The sequence below is a fragment of the Cicer arietinum genome, chromosome 1, assembly GCF_000331145.2.
Source record: "Cicer arietinum cultivar CDC Frontier isolate Library 1 chromosome 1, Cicar.CDCFrontier_v2.0, whole genome shotgun sequence".
Lineage (NCBI taxonomy): Eukaryota > Viridiplantae > Streptophyta > Magnoliopsida > Fabales > Fabaceae > Cicer > Cicer arietinum.
The window spans coordinates 49,721,077-49,747,440 of record NC_021160.2 but is presented as its reverse complement, the minus strand read 5'-3'; the positions used below and the strand labels follow the sequence as shown (position 1 = coordinate 49,747,440).

At 33.7% G+C, this 26,364-nt stretch overlaps 1 protein-coding gene across 5 annotated transcripts; it reads right to left on the bottom strand.

The window, feature by feature from the left end:
• Positions 1-1,397: 1,397 nt before the first annotated feature.
• Positions 1,398-25,544, bottom strand: LOC101493022 (two pore calcium channel protein 1). Of its 5 annotated transcripts, none has more exons than XM_073366142.1 (25): positions 25,163-25,544; positions 23,759-23,902; positions 23,524-23,631; positions 22,725-22,820; positions 21,608-21,738; positions 20,237-20,297; positions 19,884-20,050; positions 19,673-19,778; positions 19,418-19,495; positions 17,410-17,471; positions 16,127-16,199; positions 15,960-16,025; positions 15,712-15,852; positions 14,023-14,080; positions 8,918-9,025; positions 8,365-8,431; positions 7,766-7,934; positions 7,546-7,610; positions 7,292-7,382; positions 7,144-7,200; positions 4,299-4,385; positions 3,890-3,967; positions 3,104-3,144; positions 2,609-2,718; positions 1,398-1,659 (listed from the first exon to the last, which is right to left on the bottom strand). In XM_073366142.1, the coding sequence occupies exons 1-24, from the start codon at positions 25,283-25,285 to the stop codon at positions 2,631-2,633; spliced, it is 2,265 nt and encodes a 754-aa protein (XP_073222243.1). In that variant the 5' UTR covers positions 25,286-25,544; the 3' UTR covers positions 1,398-1,659; positions 2,609-2,630. The 5 variants fall into 5 exon arrangements, with proteins under 5 accessions (XP_073222243.1, XP_073222240.1, XP_004487279.1 ...); XM_073366139.1 differs by having other exon boundaries at positions 1,398-1,801; positions 25,163-25,541; XM_073366144.1 differs by lacking the exon at positions 1,398-1,659 and adding an exon at positions 1,827-1,940.
• Positions 25,545-26,364: the final 820 nt, after the last annotated feature.

Sequence of the window (26,364 nt, the reverse complement as noted above, 5' to 3'; positions counted from 1 at the left end):
TACATACACCGATGTTATTTTTTGAGAAAATGGGAGATTGCGGCACTAAATTATTTTAACACGAATTTTTACACCTTATTCCAAAAAAGAAAACATGATTTTTGGCACTTAAATATCTTAACATTTATGTGATGTAATTTCATTGAATGAATGTGTAAAAGAATTACTTGATATATAGTCTTTTAAATCTAAATTTTGGAAATTATATTTATAAAAACAGATCGTTTAGAGAAACAATTGTTGTTTAATGACTACACAATGTGAATGTAAGTTTTGCACTGAGTTAAATATTTGACATATTTTAAGTGTGAAAAATCACTTTTTTTATACGGAATAAATTTAATTAATTTTAAAGTAAAATATTTTTAATGATTTAATAATTATGATTAATTAATCGAGTGTAAAATTCTTTATAGAATATGTGGATATCAACTAAATATTTTCTTAAATTACTTGATTAAAAAAATTATGCCTCAACTCACTTTTTGAACCTTTTGCCTTTGGAAAAAGAAAAGGCTCTTGGAGCTTTTTTGTTCAAAATTATGTTTTTCTTTCTATTTGTAAAGAGAAGTTGGGTCTAACGATAATTAGAAATCTCTTATAAGAAATAGTAGTTTTTTTTTCTTCTTCTACAACAAATACTAACAACTAAATAAAAGGAGCTATGAAAAAATGTGGCTAAGAGTTTCTTAAAAGCTTTTGAGGAGCTTAATTTATTTTAGTGTATTACTATTATTCTATACTATAATTCCATGAATCACATATTATCACTTTTCATTTGTTATTTTTATTAGTACTTTTTATTTTCATTTATTTTTGATAATTTTTTATCAACTTGGATCATACTCTCTAACACACATTTTCTAACATTTTTTTTTATCGATTAAAATTTACATAAATTCCGTCAAATTTTATAAATCCCATATGAATTTGATAAAACTCATGTAAATTTTAACAAATTCAAAAAAATGTGTTGAATAGTATGATTAACACTATTCTTTCTCATTATCTATGTTTATAGAATGTATCTTCATTTATGATTCCCAAAGCTCGACTATTATGTCTACAACCACGCCATTGATTAAATCCCATACTCCCTCCGTCCCTCAACTTTGATTCTTTAAGAAATAATAAATTTTGATATGTTTAGTCCTTTTTACCTTTTGTTCATTAAGTAAACACAAAATTAATTTGATATATTTTTTTAGATTTTTAAGAGTACAAAAGCAAAAACATCATTAATTGGATCTTAGTTTTTAAATTTAAAAGGACCAAAGCTCATAGACGGATGGAGTAATTTTTTTTTTAGGCGTAAATCCCATACTTTTTTTGTTCAAATCCCTTAAATCAAACAACCACATGAATAACAATGGAAGAAAAGTGAACTACTAACAGTATGCACCCCCACCAAATTGTATTGGTATTTCAAATACAGAATATCAAATACAGAATATCAAATTCAGGAAGGATTACAAAGAATAAAATAAATAAAAGGTTGCCAATTGCCATTACAGCACACCAATCAGAAAACACCTACTAGCCTCGTGGGAAAAAAATAACATCCTGCTACTTGTGATTTATTCTCATTCAACACAAGCTCATCAATGCGTTTGATTGCGTGCTTTTTCCACAAATAAGAACGCAAAAATCACGTTTGACCTGACCCACAGATTACTGGAGTTATTGGAATTGCTTTCCCTCGTTACATAATGAGTCAATCAAATAGCATAACAACACGGGAGGTACAGCACATGAAAGATCTTTACAAACTTTACAGCATAAAGTGGCTCTTTTGTGCATCCTATAACCATAAAAAGTACAGACTCACATTTATATAAGCCACTCCATAGGCATTGGCATACAGCCTGAACTAATACAAGGAAACACAACAAAATCAAAGGATTCTTGGCATAAAATGAAGAAACAATGGGGACATGTATCTGCAGAGTAAATTCTATTGCTATCAATATTACCAATAATTTTTCCAAAAGCATAAAAGAAGTTTCATTTGCAGGACTAGACATTAAATATTAATCAGAAACCCAGGGTATAGCAAAATCTGTTCCCTCTTCTATTTTATTTCTTGTTTGCTTTTTCCCCAAGCAAGAAGAAAGCGTGGTCAACTTCAGATTCCATATAACATTTACGCTCACAAAAAAGCTCACTGGTAGGAAACAGTTCCAGGCTATGAAAGGATAGTACAATGAAATCATAAGTGAATTTCAGAGGAATGTAAGAGCAATACACGCTTCTGTCAGGAATAATCTCATTAGCCCAAAGTTAAAAGCATAAAAACTAACTAGAATGTCTCTCCCGAGTTCAGTATCAATTCCAACTGTCTCTACTCTCTCTTATATATACCCTTTATATAATTAACTTGCCATCTCACCTTTGTATTTCTCTACAAACAACAATTAAGCTCTAGCAGTCTTACTGTCTTAGGACTAAGGGTATTGAAGGACGAGAATCCTCCAAAAGAGAAAAAACAGATCGCCTTAATAATCACACTCTGTTGGAGGATAATCTATTAAAAGTCACACATGAAATATATTCGCGGCAACGGAACCACTGAAATGTAATAACATTTTATGAAATTTGATAATTTTACCTTGAAAAAGATATACTCAGATTTATGTATTGGAAGGTTGATTTTGACTCAGCTCAGCACTCAGCATATGATGAAGAAGAACAGCAACCCTCTGGCTTCGTGATTTTGTTCTGCAGAAAACCAATATTGACAACAAACCACCATTAATTTGCCTTCAACTAAAAGCTAAGCCTTTAAGTTGAATGGTTCTTCGATATGGAATTAGAGCATGATTCGTAGTTAGAGGTTCAATAATCAGTCATTTACCATCTCATTCCTCACAATTAACTAAATTTCAGCATAAGATATAATGAACAGGTGCGTTGTCTACTGTTCAAGTCCAATGGGCTTTCATGTGAGGTTACATGTTAAATATATAAAATTACTCATGTTCTTGATCTAACTAAAGCATTTCGGTTGAGTTGGTCTTTGACCAATACAAAGAGAGGAGTTTATCGGCTGCTAGAAGAACACGTAAATGCGGGCATTCTAAAAAATAATGCCAGTCATACATACCCAATAGATCGCCGCCCCCGATATCTATCTCCTTCAATTTCCTATATTGAGACATAAAATAGAAAGTGGGATTTAGAGCTATAAATTGTCAATTAACAAACAATCAATAATGTATTATGTTCTAATAGTATTAAGAACAACAATAAACAGTCCACGTAGAAATTGAAAAGTTACTTCTACATTCGATAAGATTCTGCACAAAATTATCATTGGAGCACTGAAAGTTTGTTAAGTTTATCTTACACAAACCCATTGATAATATTGGGTTAATGATTGTTGCATACAGTGAGGAGTGTGGATAACCAAAGCTATTCAGAGAGCATTGCAGTGAACTCGGTTTGTTACTTACCATGTAAACAGAGTAGTCTGAGAGAGTGTGTAAGGTATTTTTACGGTCATAACTCATAACTAACAAGGATGATTTCTGCTTGTACAGGAGTAGTTAACACTGATTAAAAAAATGTTAAAATTACAAGTTCCATTATGTGCCCTGCTATCTGCATTTGATGCTATGAGCCTCTTACCAGTTGCCATAGTAGGGTCCAGGGAAGGATTTGACCAATTTTGGGTCTATTAGCCTAACCTTGCATTTGCAAGAGACTGACTCGACGACTGCAACCATGATGCATTTCATATGAGTCACTTAACAAATTTGGTGCAACTGTTTAAAATGTTAACTCTCAACTGCACTAAACATCATCATTTGATCATTCCTTGAACGCAGCTGCTTGACAGACACAGCAACTTATATCTCTTCAATGGTAAGAGTTCAGATTAAATGCTAACCTTGTCATTTCCATCACAAGTTTCTGATGACTCCACCTCCATTTCAGCAAAGAATGCCTCCAAGACAAAAGCAACAATCTGAAATACAGGAAAGGCACAACCATCTCTAACTTATGCAAAATGTGTTAAGACAAGACAATTTAAGCATGATACAGAAAACCAAACTATCTCATTCCGTTTGATTGATAAAAGTGTAAAACATGGTTACTTCTAACTGACAACTGCAGAACTGCTTCATAATAAGTAAATGCATTTAGAACTTGTAATTACTTTAATCCGAAAGAATTAGTATGTCTGCATGTCTGTGTGAGAAACATAGTAACTTCCCATTGTTCGCATTCCCAAGATGCAATTTATATTTTGCATTATGAAATTATTAGGTATTAAATAAGAGAAAATTAAATCATACCAAATTCAAAAGCAGCAAAACAGTAATTAAGTAGAAGCTAATGAAGTACACATAGGTCCAAGAAGTTCCAGTTAAATCCTTGTAGCTCTGAAATAGAAAAACCAAAATACCTACACGTTAAGCACATATTGAAGTCATAGTATGACAATAACATAAAAAGAGTTAGAGTCAAAATAATAAAACAATAAATTGGACTGACTATCTGATATGAATAAGCATCCTATAATCTTGCATTACTAACATGGAGCAAGAAATTTATATATATTTTAGATGTATTATTGTTAATTTCGATAACGGTGCTTTACTACCAACCTAGCCAAAACTAAAGGCTTAATATTTAGGTTATGCACTGTTCAATGGGCTTATATCTCACTCCCAAAAGCTAGCTCAGAATTTAGGTGTCCAAGCACATATAAGCATTGCACAGCTTGAAAACCTTAGAAATGAGGGTCACAAATTCAATATCCAGCCTCACGCATAGAGTGGACATGGGTCCAATTCCTACATTTCCTGGAAAATCAAGCTCTGATACTACATAAAATGAGCTTGAATCTCACTCCCAAAAGCTACCTCAAAGAATGATACCCAACTACATATAAGCACGACACATCCAAAGAACCTTAGCAATGTAGGACATAAATGTAATTTCAATATGCCTGATGCAGAGAGTCGGAACCTGCCCAATGAATGAACACTCTTAAGAAAGACCAATACAAAAGACTCAATCCTAATCTCTATTTATAGAGAAACATAGACTCAATCCTAAATCAGAAACAAATCATAATAATAATGAATTCTAAGATATCTCTATGATTATAAATTGATCATAAAAAATAACTCAAGATACTATAATATAATATAAAATATATTTTCTAATATTCTAACACTATAATATAAATAGCTTGTTATATGAAAACAATGTTTTGCTCCGCAAAATAATAAAAAAGATGGAAAGGCAACTTAGGGATGCAGGTGAAGTCAGAGAGAATTGCTATAAATATAACCTAGTTAGATAGCCGAAATTATCATCAGCATGAGAGAAATTCATGGCAAGCAATTGAACAAAGCAAAATCCGTTCTTCTATAAACTGCATTTAGAAGTTTCAAAATAATAATATTGGAGATATTTAAACTTGAATCCGCTTCAGGGAGAGAAAGGTGTGCTTCAGAGAGAAAGAGAAGCGAAACCAATACATCTTAGACAAAGATGGGGCCAGTGCATCTGGGACAAATTGTCAAGCTAAAGTGAGTCATGAAAATAAAAGACACCGTCAGAATAACCATCAACGGAAGAAGAAATCATCACTAATATGATTCATATATGGGAAAAGGAACACCATTGGAATGATCTCAATGGGAACAAAAGTCACTGTTATAATCTATTAGTAAGAACTAAATTGCATGAAAAACATCGAAAAAGCAACGCGACTCTAACGAAATGAAGTCATGATCGATCAATAAAGTGAGGGAATGCGTCCAAAACAGGAGAGATAATGGTTGTTTGAATAAGAACGCATATTTTCGTTGATCAAAATTGAAAAGAAAGGGCGTATCTGAAACCACAAGGACCGAGATAGACCGACCAAGCATTAACCGATGCACCGTCATGCGCTGTGGAGACGTCAGCGCTTGAGATCTAGTCGCAAGAGAGAGTAGCGGCCCGTGAGAGTGCGTGCGACGGCTTTTGGCGACACGTTTTCGGGCGTGGGCCAATCTAGATAGAACGAAGCTGATGGAGAGATTGTTCTCTGGAAAAGCTATCGGAAACAAGGATGACGATGGTGGCAGCAGCGGATCTGGACGGAAAATGTTGAAATGTGAGTGCTGGAAATGGGTCGACGAAATCAAAAAAACGGTTGTTTAGGAGGTTCGCTGAAAAGAGATGGAAAAGTATGAAAACTTACCAAGAGATCACATTGAAAAAGTGAAAACTATGATTACATTCCCAAACCTTTGGGAACTCAGAGCGGAATAGTGGTGAGAAGCGGAATAGTGGCGAGACAGTTCAAAGAGGATCAAAATAAGTTCTGATACCATGTTGAAGTCGTGAGATTTTAGAGAAAAGAGGGTGAGAAATTAATAAAAGTTCGAATACTATTGATAATAGTTTTAAGTTGGCTTGATTACAAAAGACTCAATACTAATATCTATTTATAGAGAAACATAGACTATCATAGTAATAATGAGAGATTTTTTAAAATATCTCTATGATTATAAATTGATAACTCATGATACTTTAATATAATATAAAAGATATTTTCTAATATTCTAACAGAATCCATGCTAACATGAAAGATAAACATATCCATCATTTTGTCAATTGCCTCAACTTATAACACAGATAAAGATGCAACTAATCCCGGAGGAAACCTCCCCAAGTGGTTGTCAGTGAGGGAACATCCCTTAAGGGGCGGGCCCGAACGGAATAGCCCTGCAGAGGTGGTAGATAGAGCTATTGATAGCACGGTACTAGCCCCTGCCGTATGTGTGAGTGTATTTATATTAATATTAAATATAATGTTTTAGATTTATATATAGTGGGGCAAGAGAGATAAGAAAGAGAACATACTTACTAAAGTAGGAAATAAAAATCCATGTTGTGTTTTAGATAGTTTGTCGAGTAATAAGATTTTGGGTTTTTGTAATGTCATCCATCGTTTGTTTTGTCCTGTCCTATGATCATTTTTTAAATCAAATATTGAACAGTTACTTTTGTGTTGTCCAATCCTTTTATAAATCAAGCTGAGTCCAAAGTATTTTACACAAATGCTGAGCTTAGAGACAAATTTTTATCTTGTTTAATTTTCAACAAAATACTATTGGAATCAGAATAACAGGAACTAACTGCTAGACAATTGTTAAGGAAGAATAGAAACAGATAGCACAAAATAGTAGCGGAAGCCTGCAACATTTGTTCTATTCATCAGTCATTGAATTATCATGAAACAAAAGATGACAATAGAAGTGACAAGGATTAGAGACAGCTCATATACCTCCATCAATTCTTCCCAGATCTCTGAGACTAGCAAATTGAATAGTGTCACCATTCCATTTGGATAATCATTGAAATTAAAAAGTAAATAGCTAGTTTCTGTCAAGAAGAATACCCCAAGAACTACAACTACCCTAGCAATTATTCAATTAGAAGCAATATATAAAAAAATGTTCAAGAGACGTGGTTATTACAGAATCTAACCGATGGCTACAGGTTTAAAAATTGATAGTTTTAAGGATGAACAAAGGATACTCATTAACAGCAAGGTCTGTTGCTTCCAAATCTGGGTTTCCAGCATTAACTAGTCCACCAAAAATCTACAAATACAAAGGCAAATGTAAAGTTATTTCATTGTTAGTAAGAAGAACAAGAAAAGAGAATATAATCATTTCCATTGAAAACATAAAAGGAATCCTTAATTTAACTTGTAAATCTATGCAGAAAATGACCATGACTCGAGTTTTTCACTCACCTGGACACCAATTGAGCAATAAATACACAAGACGCAAAATATGGTCCCGAGGTATGGCATCAAACTCGGTATAAGAGATAAGAAAGTTGCCACAAAACCTCGGAATCGCTTGACATGCATTAGAAGTCTTATCAATCTCAACATTCTTGCAAGAAGGAGGTAACGAATCCTGCAAAGGGCACAAGGAAAAACAATGTCTGATTGCATCTTCAAAACAATGCTCAAGAATTGCAAATATTCTTAGCACCAATTTCCATCTTCAAATGAATATACTATCTTCCAAGCATGGTAGAAAAAGAACTGAGTCCAGTATCATTTTATTTTAAATTCTGATTTGACAAGGAAAATTGCATCATGTTTTGAAGAAAATGAAATCTGGGGATAACTAGCCTTTTGTCCTCCCAAGAGAGCACAAGAACAAAAACAATATTTATTATTGTTAAGTAGGAAACTAATCATGGATTGGATCAATATTTATTATTTACCACTAATGTGATTAAGGAAGTGTATAGTGAAATAAATCCCAAAATGTGGAAAATTAAGCATACATTTCAAGCAGAAATTTGGAAGACATGGACATTCGAAGTAAAAGTTCATACCATTCCCCATTTGAGATAAATGGTACACGATCATCAGGTAAAGCAAAAGTTATAGTTTCTCCAATAACTGCAAAATTTAGAATTATCAATCAGCAAGATAACATAACCTCAGAAACTGGGTTTTCCCACATAATAGAAATTCAGGGCCTAAAACTGAATGAATGCATTATGAACATTCAGCAGTAGAGTGTAGACACTAATGAATATCAGTATATCACTAATATGATAGGAAGTTAGGAACCTGGTATTTTATTACATGAAAGAGAAAAATGAATTAAATTCCCCTGTTAGATACACCAATTCTGCAGATCATTGAGGGGCTGCAAACACTGCCCAAAGACTCTAAAACTCCTCTCGTCACTCATGATCGAATGATCTCACTCATATTTCCCTCCTATTATTTACATCCTCTTATTCCCATCTCTAACTAACTAACTAACCAACTAACTAATGGTCTACAAACAAAATATTTCATGACAAAAGCCAAAAGCTGCATGCATTCGACCATATATGGTTTAAGGAATCTAAATACCACACATCTGAACTTAGTTACCAATTATCACCGTGATTACAAAATCAAAGCGATTTTGACCATCCCGCCAATAATTTTCGAATCCATATGAATAAACCTTTAGAATCATTTCAAGTACATATATCCACCCTGTAAAAAAACAAGGAAAGATCAACTTGAGACAGTAAGATTGTATAGTTATAAGATTCTGCGGATTAAATGAAATAAAATGTACCAAAGCAGAATAAAAACCAAATTATTCATCAGTATAGTATTGCGGTGTCTCTTTGACAAACCAGCAAGAACAGATGGGAATGAACATGCAATTGAGTTACAGATTCTCATGCCGTAAGCAGAATTACTACGAAGCAAAAACAACCTGGAGATTAAAAATTTGAGCTACCATAAAAATGAAAACTTCTGACAAAAATTAAATCCCCACAGGAGACATTCTCCTAGAGAGCTTGTAAGGAAGCAAAAAGAGAAATGAGAATCACATAATTAGCCCACTCTTTTTACTTAAAGATATTAAAAAAATATCAAACTATGAATATTTGTAGTTTAGTAAAATTTTGAGCTACCATAAAAATGAAAACTTCTGACAAAAATTTAATCCCCACACTGTGGGGCCCTCAGGACACATTCTTAGTAATACATATGTAAAAGAAAGTAATACCAAGTATTTTTCATAAGTTAGGGTGGCTACAAGGATCAACTGACATGATGTCCTATTGTGAATCATGTCTAATGAGAAACAATTTAAGGCAAATGCTCAATGGCCCCACCACCTTTCTCGGCATTTTACCGGAAGTTGACTTCCGATAGTGTTATTTTCCTGGAAGCCAACTTCTGGTAGTGTAAAATTGACTGAAATGCTCTACCGGAAGCTAGCTACCTGTAGTGTATTTAACACCCTGTGAATAAAAACGGGGTGCGGATGAGCGATCACCACAACTTAAATCTAAATCCTTTTTAATGGTTTGGTTTATAAGTTTTTTTAGTCTCTATCTAATTGTTAAAATATTAGAAAATATCTTATAATATCTGTTAAAATATTAGAAAATATCTTATAATATCTTTTATATTATATTAGAGTATCTTGATTTATTTTCTATGATCAATTTATAATCGTAGAGAATCTTAGAATATCTCTCTTTATTATTATGATTTGTTCCTGATTTAGGATTGAGTCTATGTTTCTCTATAAATAGAGATTAGTATTGAATCTTTTGTAATCAAGTTAACATAAAAACTATTATCAATAATATTCAAACCCTTATTATTTTCTCTCCTCCTTTTCTCTAAAATCCCACAACTTCAACATGGTAACAAAGTCTATTTCGATCCTCCTTGAACGATCTCGTCTTTATTCCACTGCCGAGTTCCCAACAGTTAGGGAATATAATCATAGTTTCTCTTTTCCAACATTCCGACACATTTCACTTGATTTCCATTCAATTTGTTACTGTCGCTGCTGCCATTATTTCCGGCAAATTTTCCTGCGAACAACACTCATCTCCAGATCAGGTCATGCCCAAAAGCGCGTCGCCAAAAACCGTCACACGCGCTCTCACGCGCTGCAAATCTCTCATGTGAGTAGATCTGTCGCCGCTGCCGTCTGCTACTGCCTGTCGTTGCTGTTGTCCTGTCTCCTATTGCTGCCATTTGCTGTTGCTGCATGCCGTCGCTGCTGGAAAAGTTTTCCGACACAACCACTTCTATTGTGTGCAGAATCTCCCAATCTACACAACCCAGATTTTCTTTTAGGTCAAAAGTTGCTCCGCACGCGCTCATGTGCCTCCAAGATCCGCCGTGTTTATGTCACGCACCGCCACCAACAGTCTCGAGCTCAGACGCGTCTATCCGCTTTCCGGCATAATGTTTCAGTCGTCTAGATTGAGTTTTCCTTCCTGGTTTCAGATCAGTTTTAAGTTTTTTTTCTTTCGAACCACATGCATACAACTTGGCAATTTGTCCCAGATACACTGGCCCCATATTTGTCCCAGATGTACTGACCTTGCCTTTCTCTCCTTGAAACAAATTCAAGTTTAAATATTTTGAGTCTCTGATATTATTGGTTTGAAGCTTCCAAATGCAGTTTTTTAGAAGGACGAACCTTACTTTGTTCAACTGCTTGCCACGAATTTCTCTCATGCTGATGATCATTCCGGCTATCTGGCTAGGCTGTATTTATAGCAATTCTCTTCGACTTCACCTGCATCCCTGAGTTGCCTTTCCATCTTTTTTTTTTTATTATTTTGCAGAGCAAAACATTGTTTTCTTGTAGCAAGCTAAAACTTAGTAAGCTTTAGCTTGAGGGGGAGTGTTAAAATATTCGAAAATATCTTATAATATCTTTTATATTATATTAGAGTATCTTGATTTATTTTCTATGATCAATTTATAATCATAGAGAATCTTAGAATATCTCTCTTTATTATTATGATTTGTTCCTGATTTAGGATTGAGTCTATGTTTCTCTATAAATAGAGATTAGTATTGAATCTTTTGTAATCAAGTTAGCATAAAAGCTATTATCAATAATATTCAAACCCTTATTATTTTCTCTCCTCCTTTTCTCTAAAATCCCACAACTTCAACAATATCTTTTATATTATATAAGAGTATCTTGAGTTATTTTCTATGATCAATTTATAATCATAGAGATATTTTAGAATATCTCTAATTATTATTATGATTTGTTCCTGATTTAGGATTGAGTCTATGGTTTTCTATAAATAGATATTAGTATTGAGTATTTTGTAATCAAGTTAGCATAAAGCTATTATCAATAATATTCAAACCTTTATTATTTTCTCTTCTCCTTTTCTCTAAAATCCCATAACTTCAACATGGTATCTAGAGTCTATTTCGATCTTCCTTGAACGACCCCGCCTCTATTCCGCTGCCGAGTTCCCAACAATTAAGGAATATAATCATAGTTTCTCTTTTTCAACATTCCAACATGATTTCATCATATGTCTCTCATTTTCTCTTATTAAGAGAGACAACCCTATACCGTGATTACCCCAGGACCCACTATCATTCGGTGAGATTTTTTTTACCGATAAACCGTGTCCCAATTCCGATTTACCCCTTCTTTGTAGCTTTTCGTTTATTTTTCAGCAGATCATTTGCAGCACTGTTCATCATCAATGTTGTTCATCGTACAAAAAAAAAAAAAACTCTTCCGCCACTGATTTTAGGTAATTGCTTATTGATTATGCCTACTTATGAAGATTTTTTTTCAGTGGGTAGAGTATTGTCAGAACTCGAGTTCTGCTGTTTCGACCGCACAAAGTGGTAATTCACGTGTTTGCATCTCACCGACCACATCACTGCTTATGGAAAGGCTATGCAGGAAGCGGGGGGCTGGTTTTGTGTGGGGAATCTCATATATCTTGATGACTATTTGCTTACTTGCAATGTTAGTATTAACCTATGTAGGTAAAGGTCTACCACCACCAACAGGCATTATGGTCGCAATGATAGCAATCTTTACCATTCCTGAGTTTCCACTGGCAATCACTTATAGTGTTCCATATGCCTTGATTTGGGACTTGGCCAATGGTTATTATTAATAGGTGTCCTGAATCTGGGAATATTGGTCCCATAGATTGTCATGTCCTTGGGAAGTGGACTGTGGGATCAGATTTTTGGTGGAGGAAACTCTCCAGCCTTTGCCGTGGCAGCCCTTATGAGTGGGCTTTTAGCTGACAGGTTTGGAAGATTTGCAATTCAATTGACGGGATTCTTCTTGGTGCACGATTATTCTCTCTTCGATGGTTCCAGATTTGCCCTTACTCTCCAATTTTGATCAACGAAAATATGTGTCATTGTTCAAACAGCCGTTATCTCTTCTGTTTTGGACGCATTTTCTTATTCCGTTGATCGATCATGACTTCCTTTCGTTAGAGTCGCGCTGCTTCTTCTTCGATGTTTGTCATGCAATTTAGTTATTATTAATAGATTATAATAGTGGCTTATATTCCCACCGACGATCTTTTTGGTAGCGTCCCTTTTTCCACATATGAATTATATTAGTGATGACTTCTTCCGTTGGTGGTTATTCTAACGGTGTCTTTTATTTTCATGACTTACTTTATCTTGGCAATTTGTCTTAGATGCACTGGCCTTGCCTTTCTCTCCTTGAAGCACGTCTCTCTCTCCTTGAAGCAGATTCAAGTTTAAATATTTTGAGTCTCCATTATTATTGGTTTGAAGCTTCCAAATGCAGTTTTTTAGAATAATGGAGTTTGCTTTGTTCAATTGCTTGCCATGAATTTCTCTCAGGCTGATGATCAATCAGACTATCTGGCTAGGCTATATTTTTAGCAATTCTCTCTAACTTCACATACATCCCTGAGTTCCCTCTCCATCTTTTTAATTATTTTGTGGAGCAAAACATTGTTTTCTTGTAGCAAACTAAAGCTTAGTAAGCTTTAGGTTGAGGGAGAATGTTAGAATATTAGAAAATATCTTATAATATCCTTTATATTATATTAGAGTATCTTGAGTTATTTTCTATGATCAATTTATAATCATAGAGATATCTTAGAATATCTCTAATTATTATTATGATTTGTTCTTGATTTAGGATTGAGTCTATGTTTTTCTATAAATAGATATTAGTATTGAGTCTTATGTAATCAAGTTAGCATAAAGCTATTATCAATAATATTCAAACCCTTATTATTTTCTCTTCTCCTTTTCTCTAAAATCCCACAACTTCAACACTAAGTGTAAAACTATCTGACGTATCTATTCGTTTTACTAAGAAAAAAAAATGTATCACAGGGACTAAAACAGAATAATGAGGATCAAAATGAAACATTATTTTAAAGGGATCACTTTAGAACAACAATATTCAAAGACCAAAACGCAAAAAATAAAATATGTAGAGACCAAAAACATATTTAACTTAAAAAAAAATACAACTTTTTACTATGAATATAGTGAAACAGAGAAACATACTTGAGATCTTAACTGTTCAGGTCAAGCTATCTCATCAATTTTTGTTTTAACTTTTTAAGTACCATCATTATTAACTTCTTCAAACCCAGAAACAACTTTTACAGAACTAATAAGAATTCACAAATGGAAGCATCAAGAGAAAACAAGGAAATACATTGTTTGGATGTCCTTACCAAAAACAAACTCGACCACTTGCCACACCTTTTGACCAGAGTTGTTTTCTATATCAAGCTGCAATTATGATTAATACAAAATCATTAACATGTGGATATGTATATGCCTTTAAATATAAAAAAAATCACCGAAAGCATGCATATGCTAGGTTTCACAAGGTGAGGCTTGAATACAAAAATAAATTTGTCAAATTTTTGCTATGGAACATAAATAACATGTTTAAAAATCTCAAGACTTAGATAACCTTCTGTATATCTATTAAGAGTCTCATTTCTTTGATAAACATACTAACACAAGATTTTCTAAGGTTATTCTAACCAGCAAACAACTGATTATATAATGTGGAGCGAAAATGAAATAATTCTTTAGTTCCAAGAGTCCATAATAGTCGTACAGAATTTTTGGGAGGGATACAAGAACACCTCAGGTAAGGTTAACAGGGCACCATAAGGTAAAAATTTCGAAGAGTTTAGAGCAATTAATTAAAGAAATACTTCTAGGAGAAAATATTTTCCTAGGAGGGGATCTAAGATTCTAAATGGCCAAAGTTATCTAATTTTTTTTTTTTGCATAGGGGATATGACCTAGTTCACAAGAACTTGCAGTTCCTTTTGCAACAGAAGTTCAGTACCCACAAAGACCAAGGCTAGTGAGCGAAGATTGGTGTACCAGAGGAGAGAAAAAACCGAACTAGTCCAATTTTTTTTAATTTGTTCAAGCCGGAGGTAGTATTGGAAACAATAGTCCTTCTCTCTCTAACCCTCCCTTATATTTTTATTAATCCATTGGCATTAAGGAATGGGAAATGTCATGTGACAAGAACCCCATATCTCAATTTTCTCTTCTCTAAGCATCTTGTTTTGCGGCAATAAAACTTAATTGTAGCTATTAACTTTGTTAGACTCTCAGTGTCAATGAAATAATGGAACTTAGGTTTGAGTTTTGACTACGAAGGAGGTCAAGTACAAATTCAATGGTACTCTTGATGGATACAAGGAGAATAGTTGCAAAAGGATACAATCAGATGTATGGCATTGATAATGAGGAGAGATTTTCCCCAATAGCAACGATTAACACAAGGTGCATTCCATTCTCACTTGCTACTCTCTTTGGGTGGGAACTACACCCATTTGATGTCAAAAATGCATTTTTGCTAGAGAAGGTGTATATGGAAACCCCCTTAGGATTTGCCCTACAAGTTGAGGAAACATGGGGTATAGGTTAAGAAAAGCCTAATGCGAATTAAAGTAGTCACTCTCTACGTGGTTTGGGAGGTTCAAAAAACTGATAGTATCCAAAGGTAATAGACAGAGTCAAGGAGAACATATGCTCTTCTTTATACGTTCACAAGAAAATAACCTAATTGTTCTGCCTATGCTTGTTGATGATATCATTATAACAAGAGATACTCAAGTGGAAGGTAGGATCAGTAATCGCCTGTAGAACAATCAGCCATTTGAACTGTGCTTATACTTAAACCAGTGGATAAAGCATTCAATAAACATCATTCTCTTAACTGATTATTATGATAAATAGCACCTTTGGACTACAAAATATTGACAAATGCAAGTATATTTAAATATGGTCACATCAGATGAGACTACAGTCTGTAGTTTAAATGAGTCAAGAAAGTGCTTATTAGCGCAAAAAATGTAAATGCATATTTTCACTTCAATAACATGTCATACCGTTGTCTCAATGATTACAGCAACCAGATTCACTATGAGTACAAAGGACACTATGTATCCAAACATAGGGCTCTTTACGAAGACTTTCAATCTCTTTGAGGTGGGTGAATGGTAGAATTCTAAATAGTCAAAGTAAGAAAGCTGCAACCAAATCAGATATTAGTGAAGTTGCTATAAATCTATACCTTCCTACTTGCAGTACACAAATGAATTTCCATATATTTTACATTCAGAGTACTTAAACTTACCGCATCCTCCTTCTGGAATTTTAAAGCAATGGCATTGCAAATATCAGCAAATTCATCCTTGTTGATCTGAAAGTAAAAAGACATTGAGTTACATTATAACACACATTTATGTGGATGTATCAGTATGAGCACAAAAGATAATAATAACAGTAAAGAACAAATATTACCTTTACATCATGAGTGTCATCCAGCTCATCAAATATCAACTCAAATTCTTCCTTGGAGATTTTTGGCAAAGTCCTAAAGAATATACAATTTATGCTTTAACATTCACAATGTAGTAGGAATATTGTAGAGAAGATATGAAGTTAGAAGCCAACAGAAAGATCAACAGATAATTATCGTGTCACAAAATATGTAGTGCCAATTCACCAAAAATGCAAATTCAATATCATTTTACAAAAAGAAAGTCACAGTGACAAGCTATAAGCAATACCATAACAAATACACAATAAGTCAAACATGTGACTCACTCAGTTACGATGTAAATTTTATGAGCAACACTGTGGCTACAACTAAATGCAACATGCAACACATAATTTAGGTAGAGTAAACTCCTGCTAAAAGAAAAGTTCACTGACTTCCCAGATTATTTTGTGACACTGATAATAAGTGTTGTGTGCACATGTTTGTTTCGAGAGATCAAAGAATGGGAAAGAGAAAATGTATCACATAACAATGATGTAAAGCCCAATCAAATGTAGAACATCTCCAGGTTCAAACAAAGTAAGATTTGCTTAAAGGAAGATGTTGAATTTTTCCCACATTAGTCCACGTTTCAATTGTCCAGTCTTGAGCAGGGGTTCAAGAGAGACATGAATGGGAAAGGAATACATATATCACATATTAAAAATGTAAAACCCAATCAAATATAGAAGAGAAACATATACCATATAACAAAAATAAAACCCAATCAAATATAGAATTTCTCAAGGGTAAGACAAAGTAAGATTAGGGAATAAAATCAACAAAAAAAGGAAACTAGGAATGAGTTCCATAAATGCAATCAGGATAATATCTTGACGGATATTAATATTATTAACAATATCTCAACACCCTTAAAAGCCTTGACACCTTGTTTACAAATTTTGTAAATCACGGATAAGAAATTTCTGTATTAATTCTAACAATATATACTTTGCCTTTTCAAAAAAAAAATCTAACAACATATATAGTTCAACTAAAACTATTTACTTTGTCATTGTGGAAACCCTCCATGAAAGTATTTTCAAAAATCACAAGAAGGAAAAAAGTGGAGCCTATAATAAGTGTGAGCCATACAAATCCGAAAGGATTCAAGCTAAACAGGTTGATTATTTTTATCTAAAAATATATAGAATTTCACAAATACCAAAAACATCTCTGCTTTCAAAAAAATCATTATGTATGAGCAATAAACTTATAAGATGAAAAATATGAAAGCACTGATAATGGGGAAGTGAAGTAATACCTGTACTTGTTCACTTCCTCGAAGAGCCCAATGCATTGATCTTTGTTGAGACATCCAACATTCTGCAAGCATAAAACAGAAGCTCAACCAGATTTAGAATTGTAGGCATAACTAAGATATTTATCTCTTCTTTATTGAGAAACTTTTTTGACACAATTTTTTTTTTCTTTCCTGGGTTAGGTTTATGTCTCTCCAATTGTTTTCTTTTTCTTCTTAATATATTTTTAACTTAAAGTAAATAAATTAATAAATAAATAACCTAGCTTTAGTCCTAGACAGATTGTAGTGCTATATTAAAAATAGTATAGTGCTAAGATAGTCCTATTTTTAGTGTCATAGTTCCAGCTTCTATTCCAGCTTTCATATGTCTTTTCTGATTATAATTAGTCTATAATAGAGCTTGAATTCTGAATGAATACTAAAATGATTACTCCTTGAGTCTCTGGTTCTTGCTTCAACCTTTCGCAGCCGTCATTGCAGCACTATTTTTCTTCCTTTGAGCAGCCTTAGTTGCTGCACAATTAATCTATTTGATAGCAACCTTCAATACTGCATAGTGCATAGTTCCATCACTGCTTAACAGCCTTCAGAGCTGTTGCGTTGAATCTGACTTCCACTACCTACCGCCGTCAGAATGTCTTGGCCATTAAGAAACTTTCCGATGACTTTTCCTGCCGCCGTAGAACTTTTCCAGTGATCGTCACGACTTTCCTACGGATTTTCCGGTCACATCAGAACTTCTCCAGCAACTTCCAAAATAAGCCGTTGAACAGATTTGATCGGCGTTGATAAGCGTAGACCTCCACTGTCCAGGATTAGCTTTAGAGGGCCGATTTCTTTGTTTGATGTTCTTTTTGGCAACTATAGAACCCTACTGGGAGTTATTTCTGCTTTATCTTAGAGTCTTTATTTTATTGTTGTTCAACCTTGTGTTAGCGCATGTTTGGATATTTTAAAAGCGACCAAACAGAGCGGAGCGGAATAGAACACAATTTACATTCTATTGTTTGCATATTTTACAACAGAACGAAACTATGTTTAGTTCCATCGTTTGATAAGTGGACGAAACGGGATTAACTATAATTTTTCTGTTCCTTTTTTTTCGTAATAGGGATAAAAAAAGGAACAAAAAAATTATAGTGATGAAAGCTATAACCATTGTTTAGAACTACAAACCACCAACCATGACTAATGGTGTGTTGCTATCTCAAGTTGACAATTTTCAGAATCACGAACTACCGCCAGCCAGAGTGAGATAAACCACATGAAGATGTAGAAACAACATATACTGCAAGCCGATGGAAAACAGAACAGATGAAGGCAAGGCTCGACGTGGAATAAAAAAGAGTTGAGACATTGTGTACGGAGGAAGAAATATTAAGATATAAGACAAGGATGTTATATATTTGTAATTTAATAATTGGACAAGTAAATTAATTGAGGTTTTCATCCCATTCCACCCAAATTGGAGGGGAAGCAAAATGGGAATAAGCAGTGGAATGTGACAAAATGCATACCATTGAGTTCCATTCTATTCCACTCTTTTAATGAGAATCCAAACAATGGGACCTTAACTTATTCCAATCCATTTCATCTCATTCCACCAATCGAAACATAGCCTTAGTAACTAAATACTCTGAAATTCATTCGCTAACCATGACCGGCAAGTAATCTACTTTTTCATCCTTTAATGTTTCTAGTACTGTATTAGAGGATCATTGATTGAGGTGATACCGAAAATATGACACCCAACACATCATATTTTTTATCTGACTCTGTTTTGTCTGGAAATCATCACATTATAGTTGTTAATGAATCCCGTCCCATGCCCCTGTTATCAGATGTGGCAACGTTCAACTTCAACCTTCCCTTTACGTTCACACAGGCTATAGCTATTACTAATTACATCTCAAAATCATAAAAAATGAAACGTAGTTGTTTGTCAACAGCAAAGAAGCGTTGTCTGACAGGTGAATAGTATGTTAAAAACATGGAAAATCATACTTACATGTGTATCTAGGAGTTTAAAAGCTTTCTCCAACATAGTTATTCTCATACGATCCATCTCAGAAACTCGTTTTACAAGCTACAACAAAAGAATATTTAAGCACTATTATTATTTGTTTTGGTATCTGTCATATAGTATAAATACACAATCAAAACTATTGTGCTTAATTCCAAGTAAATACCAATCCAATTCTTTAAAATTTTAACTGTATCATCATGTCAATATAATAAGAAGTAATGATGCCAAAAAATTTACCTCACTCTTGAAACTATCGTAAACAACGGCAAGGATCAAGTTTGTAACAAAGTAGACTCCCACCAGCACAAACAGAATGAAAAACAAGCAATGCCATCGCGAAGACCTTAAAAGCCAGAAAATGATGAGCATTGACGGCTGCAGATATCTCAAATTGAAAGGAAAAAATCATCTAGCCAGGCAGATTCAAACTGAGATTTAAAACTCTTACTTGTATGCAGGAACCCAAACATCTGGGTTATTGGCTGTGGCAAATAAAAGAAACATCTGATATAACGTAGCACTATAGGAAGTGAACACTGTTTTCCCCTGTATTGTATCTTCAAAAATCACATAAGCCACCCAACTTGCAAAAACAAGAAACAGAAGCCCCAAAGCCTGCAACTCATGAGAGTTAGATATAATCTATGTGAATATGTCCAGTAAGAGAGTGTTGATTATAGAAAATTGAAATAATACAAATGTAGCATTCAAAAAAACCCAATAGATTGTGAATACTGAACATGTTGAAACAGGAACAGCAGAGAGCAAGGCGAATGAGCAACAGTCTGAAAGTGAACTAACCAAGATATTTAAGTATGTATCAAGCATTCCAACCAAGATGATGATGGTTTCTCGTAGCTCCCTAACATCAAATTCAAATGCAGTGTTAGACTATCTCAGAAATGGGTTATTGATAAAACTGGACGAGAAATGTGATAAATAGAAATATTTATTTGCAGAAATGATGTTGATTAATTACGGAACCAGAGGCCAAGGAAGATATGGTGGAACTCTCTCCCCTTCTCTCTAATTCCGAAATATCTCAAATTTTTCTCTGTATTCTTGCAATGTACTATCATGTACTGTTTTAGTCCCAACACAATGTTATATAGTTATATGGATTCTAAATCATGCAAAGATGGAAACAGCTCATGACAGAAGTTTTTAATAGTGTCCAAGAAATGTTAAAAGTACAGGATTCCCACCATGGAAGCCATGATATAGCTCGTCTAATCAACTACTAACTATTGACACAGTTGTCACCTTGTTGAGTTGAGTCTTTCTAACTATCTGACGATAGTTGGGCCAAGTATCTAATATTTAAACATGGTTTTTCTTTTCACTGAATAATGAACATACATGCACTTCACAAAGCAATAATTATGAACTACGAACCATGGTAAGTAAACAAAAAGTCATAAGTTAATTAATTAACATTACCATCAAGAAGCAAATGAACCTGAAGATAAACCTGCCACCTCACGTGGAAGCCCTTAACTAAAATTACAATGATTGTCTTCAATATCATGTAAAAACCTGGTATTTTATTAGAAAGAATAGGAATGATTTCTCTTGATAGGGTGTCAACAGAGCGTTAAATCTCAATTTGATACTTTGAGATAGCCTAAGTTAATTGATAATATCCTATTATTAGGTTTCATAGTTACCATATAGCCTAAGTTAATTTATTTGATCGCAAAATTCAGGGATCTCTACACTGTTTCTCATGTGTATATATTTGTACAATTCCTTGAAAATATTCAGATGCAATTCAAAATCTCTAACTGCCACATATTGACCATTGCCAAAATACAACTAATTGGGTAATTAATTGATAGGGGTCAGGTATTAACATATCCAAGATGATTGATAGGCCAAGGGACATTAAATATCATCAACAAAAGTTTCTGACAGCCAATACCAATGAGGTGGAAGTGCATTATCAACATACAAGACAGTACATGAAACATATGTTGTATCCTACCCATCATTATCTCTATCCCATTGAAATTTCAATCATCCACCATTCCTCCTGTGCAAAAAATAACTAAAACTCCTAAATTTGAAGCAGAACAATGACTGTAAAATCTTCAGGTGCGTGTATAAAAGGATAATCTGCACCAGTATATTCACTCCAAAGTAAAATGAAAAATGGAGATGGTTAATCAATACCTTATATTCAGAACGAAAAGAATAACTCTGACATAAGGTGCAATTCTGAAAGGTAGATAATCAAAAGCCAATGGAGACATATACAGAGCATAAACCAGCATATCAGCAATGATTACTAACAGACAGAACGCCTGAAAATACAAATAAATTAGTTTATTAGTAGCCTGAAGCATATATGAAAAGCACCAAGGTACTTATTACAGTCCAAAAAAAAAGTTCAGCATTCTATTCAATCAACTGGATAATAAGCAAGCATTTGAAAGATCTTGAATTTGAAACTGAGATTCAGAATTCTATTCTTTGTATTTTAAGGGATCCAGATCAGAATCCCATGGCTGTTAACTGTCTACACGCAACTAGTTGTATGATTTTAGGGAGAGATGTTTGTTAAATGGCTATTAATGAGATAGAGCTTCCCTAATGAGATGATATATGATTCCAGGGTGATATAGCTATTTGTGAGACAGAGCCATCCCTAGAGAACAAAGCACTCATAAGAGAAGGCTATCAATGAGATGCAGCTCCCTGATGTGATGATTTCATATAACTTATGACTTGAGATGAGAGGGAGGGAAATCAGACTGATTGAGCCACTCCTAGAGGAGAGGCCAAGCCACACTTAGGAGGAGAGGACCATCAGTAAGCCATATCAGATTTTGGTTCTCTTGTATGACCCCTGTTGTATTTAAATTTTCAAAGTTTCTATGTGATGCCAATTGACATTTTTTTATTTCCATCTTCGTCTTTTAACTTAGACGGTTTAAAAAAATGTTACTACTTCTCACATGGTAGACATGCAGATTCGAAGATATTTATGCACATACTTTATCAAGACTATTAGGATTAGTTGCATTTCGTAACCTAGCATGTTTGCCACTGAGTTTTTAAAGATTAGCCATTCACGAAGTGTCGTGTTTCCGTTACTAGTCTATGGTGGTTTGTTACTTGTTAGTCCATGGTAATACAAGTCTTTCAAAACTCTACCTCACCTCCATTAGTTATAGGCTGGGGTGGGTTTCCCGGTCCTCAAAAGTTGACATGTAGATTTGCCGAGCTAATAAAGCTTTGTTGCCAGTTACTAAATTACATTCATTAGTAGGATCTTGAAGCAACATACCTTTAATAGATTAATAGCATTTTTCCAATATATTTGGGATCCTTCGTATGATAATGGCCAGAGGGTATGAATGATTAGCAAAATAAGGACTATTCCCTGTATTGCACAAAAAGGTCTGGTAAGACAAAATACTACACATATAGTTGAGAAATGAAATGCAAAGACACCTCAACAATCCCACAGATCAAGCAAAATTCATAAACCATAAGAAGTCCAATTTAGGATGGTATAATAAACCACTGCCAATTGTTTTTGAAAAAAAAAAAAAATCTCATTATGCAAAAAAGGAAGACAGAATGTATATCTGATGAGAAGATAAGAAATCATGCTTAAAAGCAAAGAGAAAAAAGGACACAAGCCAAATATGATAAAATGTGCAAAAGTTTGTGCAAGTCATTAATAAAAAAATCCATTTAGATAACTACAATCAAAGCTCCAAAGGAAAAAAGACACTTCATCAGAACTGCATAAAAGTAACCAAGTGATGTAGTTTATCCAATGCATGCAGGGGAAGGATAATTTGGAGTCTACATTTTCTTTATCATTTTACACACCTAAAATTTCCAAAATGGCACATTCAGATTCAGTAAATAATATAACGAGACAGACAAATGCTGTAAGCTGTTTCACTTAAATTTTCAAAACATAGGTGAATAACAAACATAATTTAAAAATGGAAATGAAACATATTACCAAAGGTAATCACCATTTTCAAAATGACGACAAGTAAAAGGTTCATCAGTAATTTACGCATTAAAAAGATAAATAATGTCTGAACTCTGAAGTACAGAACTCTTACCTCATAAATAAGACACTCTGCGGCAGTTAGATATGGCAACTCCCCCAAAAAGAAATATTCCCTATCTTTGCAAGAATGTAGGGTATTCTTTTCACACCATAGAGGTTTCTGTAGCATATAAAGTACACTATGAAATATCTTCTTTCTATTTTATTTTCATTTTGTTTAGCCTAAAGGCCTCAAATACAATCAACACTAACAGCCACTTAAAGTTTAACAGAAGCTTACAACAAACCTCCAGGAAATTCAGGACTATCAAAGCAAAATAACTAAGAGACCAGATGAGGTTGCATTTAGTAAACATAAAATAATATCTTGCATAACTTTGAAAGCTTGATGAGTCCAGAATTTGCTCGGGTATACCAACACCATCTTCAGCCTGCATAATGCATTTACAACCAGAATGCCAAGTAGTTACTGACCCGAAAGAAAGTACATACATACACATACCTATGTATGGAGAAATTAGGAGTACATATATGTCAAATACTGTGAATAACTATTTCACCATAAAACACAACTAACCAGGGAAACATTGGTTTTTTAAAAATATATATAAAAAATGTTTCATGGACACCTATCTTTTCGTACACCTGCGAATCTTGATTAATCACGTGCTAAAATGTGGTTCATTTAGTTGATTAGATGGTTAATTTAGATAATGTTGAAAATTATGGTTAATCATATTGTTGAATTAACCACAATTTTGGCCATGATTTGAATTAATAACCATTTACTCAACTGAATTAACCATATTTTTGCACGTGATTAATCAGGTATCACAAAAGGGGGTCCAGAAACAGTCGGAACGTAAAAAGTGACGTTTCTTGTTAACCTCTGTTTGATTAGTATTATTGAAAAATATATACTTAATTTTACCTCAAACTTCAAGTTTACTCAATCACTCGTGAGTCTTATCAAATGCTCACTCAAATATACACCAACACTCCCAAACTTAGGAGAAGAATACTAAAACCAAATACACGATTCAAATTCAAAAATAGAATTAGCACGGTTGTCACAGTAGATTTAATTTATGTTTGGTTTCACTTTTTTATAAGGTAAAATTGATTTCTGAGATATAGAATTGATTTTGACATGTTTGAATAATGTCGAATAAAATTGATTTTGCCTCTAAAATTGATTCTAACTTGAAACAAGGACTCGTAACTATTAACTCCAAACATGATTTTTACGCTAAATTTCCCTATTCAATACACTTCTAGTAAATGTATCAAAACATAACTACTTTTAAGTTGAACTCACTTTTAACTAAAATCAATCCATTCAAAATCAAGTTGTCACCGCAAAACCAGACATATGATTAATAAATTGGTGATTCTTGAGATGCCTTTGATAATAATAAGTTTGTAACAAGAATCTAGACTTGGATTGGATCTCATTCGTCAAGTACAGTACCAAGCCCGAAACCATAGATAACAAGATCTACCTATGATTCTATATTCAAAAGTTTATTACAAAACAACAATGCATGATGCAAAACCACGTTTTAAATTTTCAATTGCAAAACTATAGAACAGCTCAATTATTAAAGCATAATAAGTAATCAACACTAACAGTAACACTGAGTTAACTGAAATAACTTCTGAAAAAAGAAAGGGGAATGAATTGAACGAACCAGATCGACGAGTGCGGCGGCTTTTTCGTAATTGGAGCCGTAGGTGAAAGCATCGGTGCGGCGGAATATTCTTTTGGAACGGTTTCTGGGGCCACTGTTTTCGCCTCTGAGCAAAGGCTCCATCGTGAAAAAATGAAGTGTGAAAGAGCGATGAATGTTTAGAAGCAGTTATTAGTGAATCAATATTATTAGGGAGTTGAATGCTACAGGATCACGCTTCGCAAATGAAAAGAGTAGAGATAGTAACAGCTATGTTGCCGAAAATGACATTGACATTAGTTAATGAGAATAGAGCCAAACGAAATAACGACGGTATGTAACAAGTGACATAATAAAACTACTATTCTAAAAGAAGTATTAGATCCAACATTTACTAGTACTTCTCTCTCATCTATTCTATCCTATCCACTTGGCTATTAATTTTTGGTAAGTGATGGTGATGATGTGACCACTCGATTGTTTCTGATCCAAAGAGTTATGATCAAACTAATACGTGTCTGCATCTACATAGATCTAGTACAGTTCAAAGTCAACCAACCCCTTTGTTCACACAGTCGACACCTTTATTTTTAGATTTAAAAGTTGCTAAATATTTCTAGGCTTTAACTTAATCCAGACTGTCTTCGAACAATCTAAAAATATTAAGCAACTTTAAAGTGTTATACATTGTCATTTAATTTTAATAAAATACTGGTATTCTACAAATGTGCATCAATTTAAAACACACTAATATTGAGTACTCTCTTTGTGCAATTCTCTTTAAATTGTATTATTAAAATTTAAATAATTTTTTAGTTCTTGTAGTTGTACTACACGTTTTTTCATTTGGTCTGTTTGATAGTAGAATTTATTTTAATGTATGTGTCCTTGTTAGTATATTGTTTTGTTTTTAAAAATGGTCAAGTAGTGGACACAACTCAATTATATGCAGCTTCAACTGATGGGCACGTGGCATGCGTTGAAGGAGGAATCTTTCCATTCTTCGAGTTGGCTCTCAGCTTCCAAATATACCCTTTTTTGTTCAAGATTTCTCTAGCAGAGACAATATAAAAGCAGAAAGACTTTATAATGACAGCAAAACCAAGCAATAAACCTATCAATGGCATACAAATTCGATAATTGTACTGCTTAGTTTTGTTTTTTAAGATCAAATTCTTATATTCATATGGCAACAAACCAACAGGAAAAAAAAAAAAAAAGGA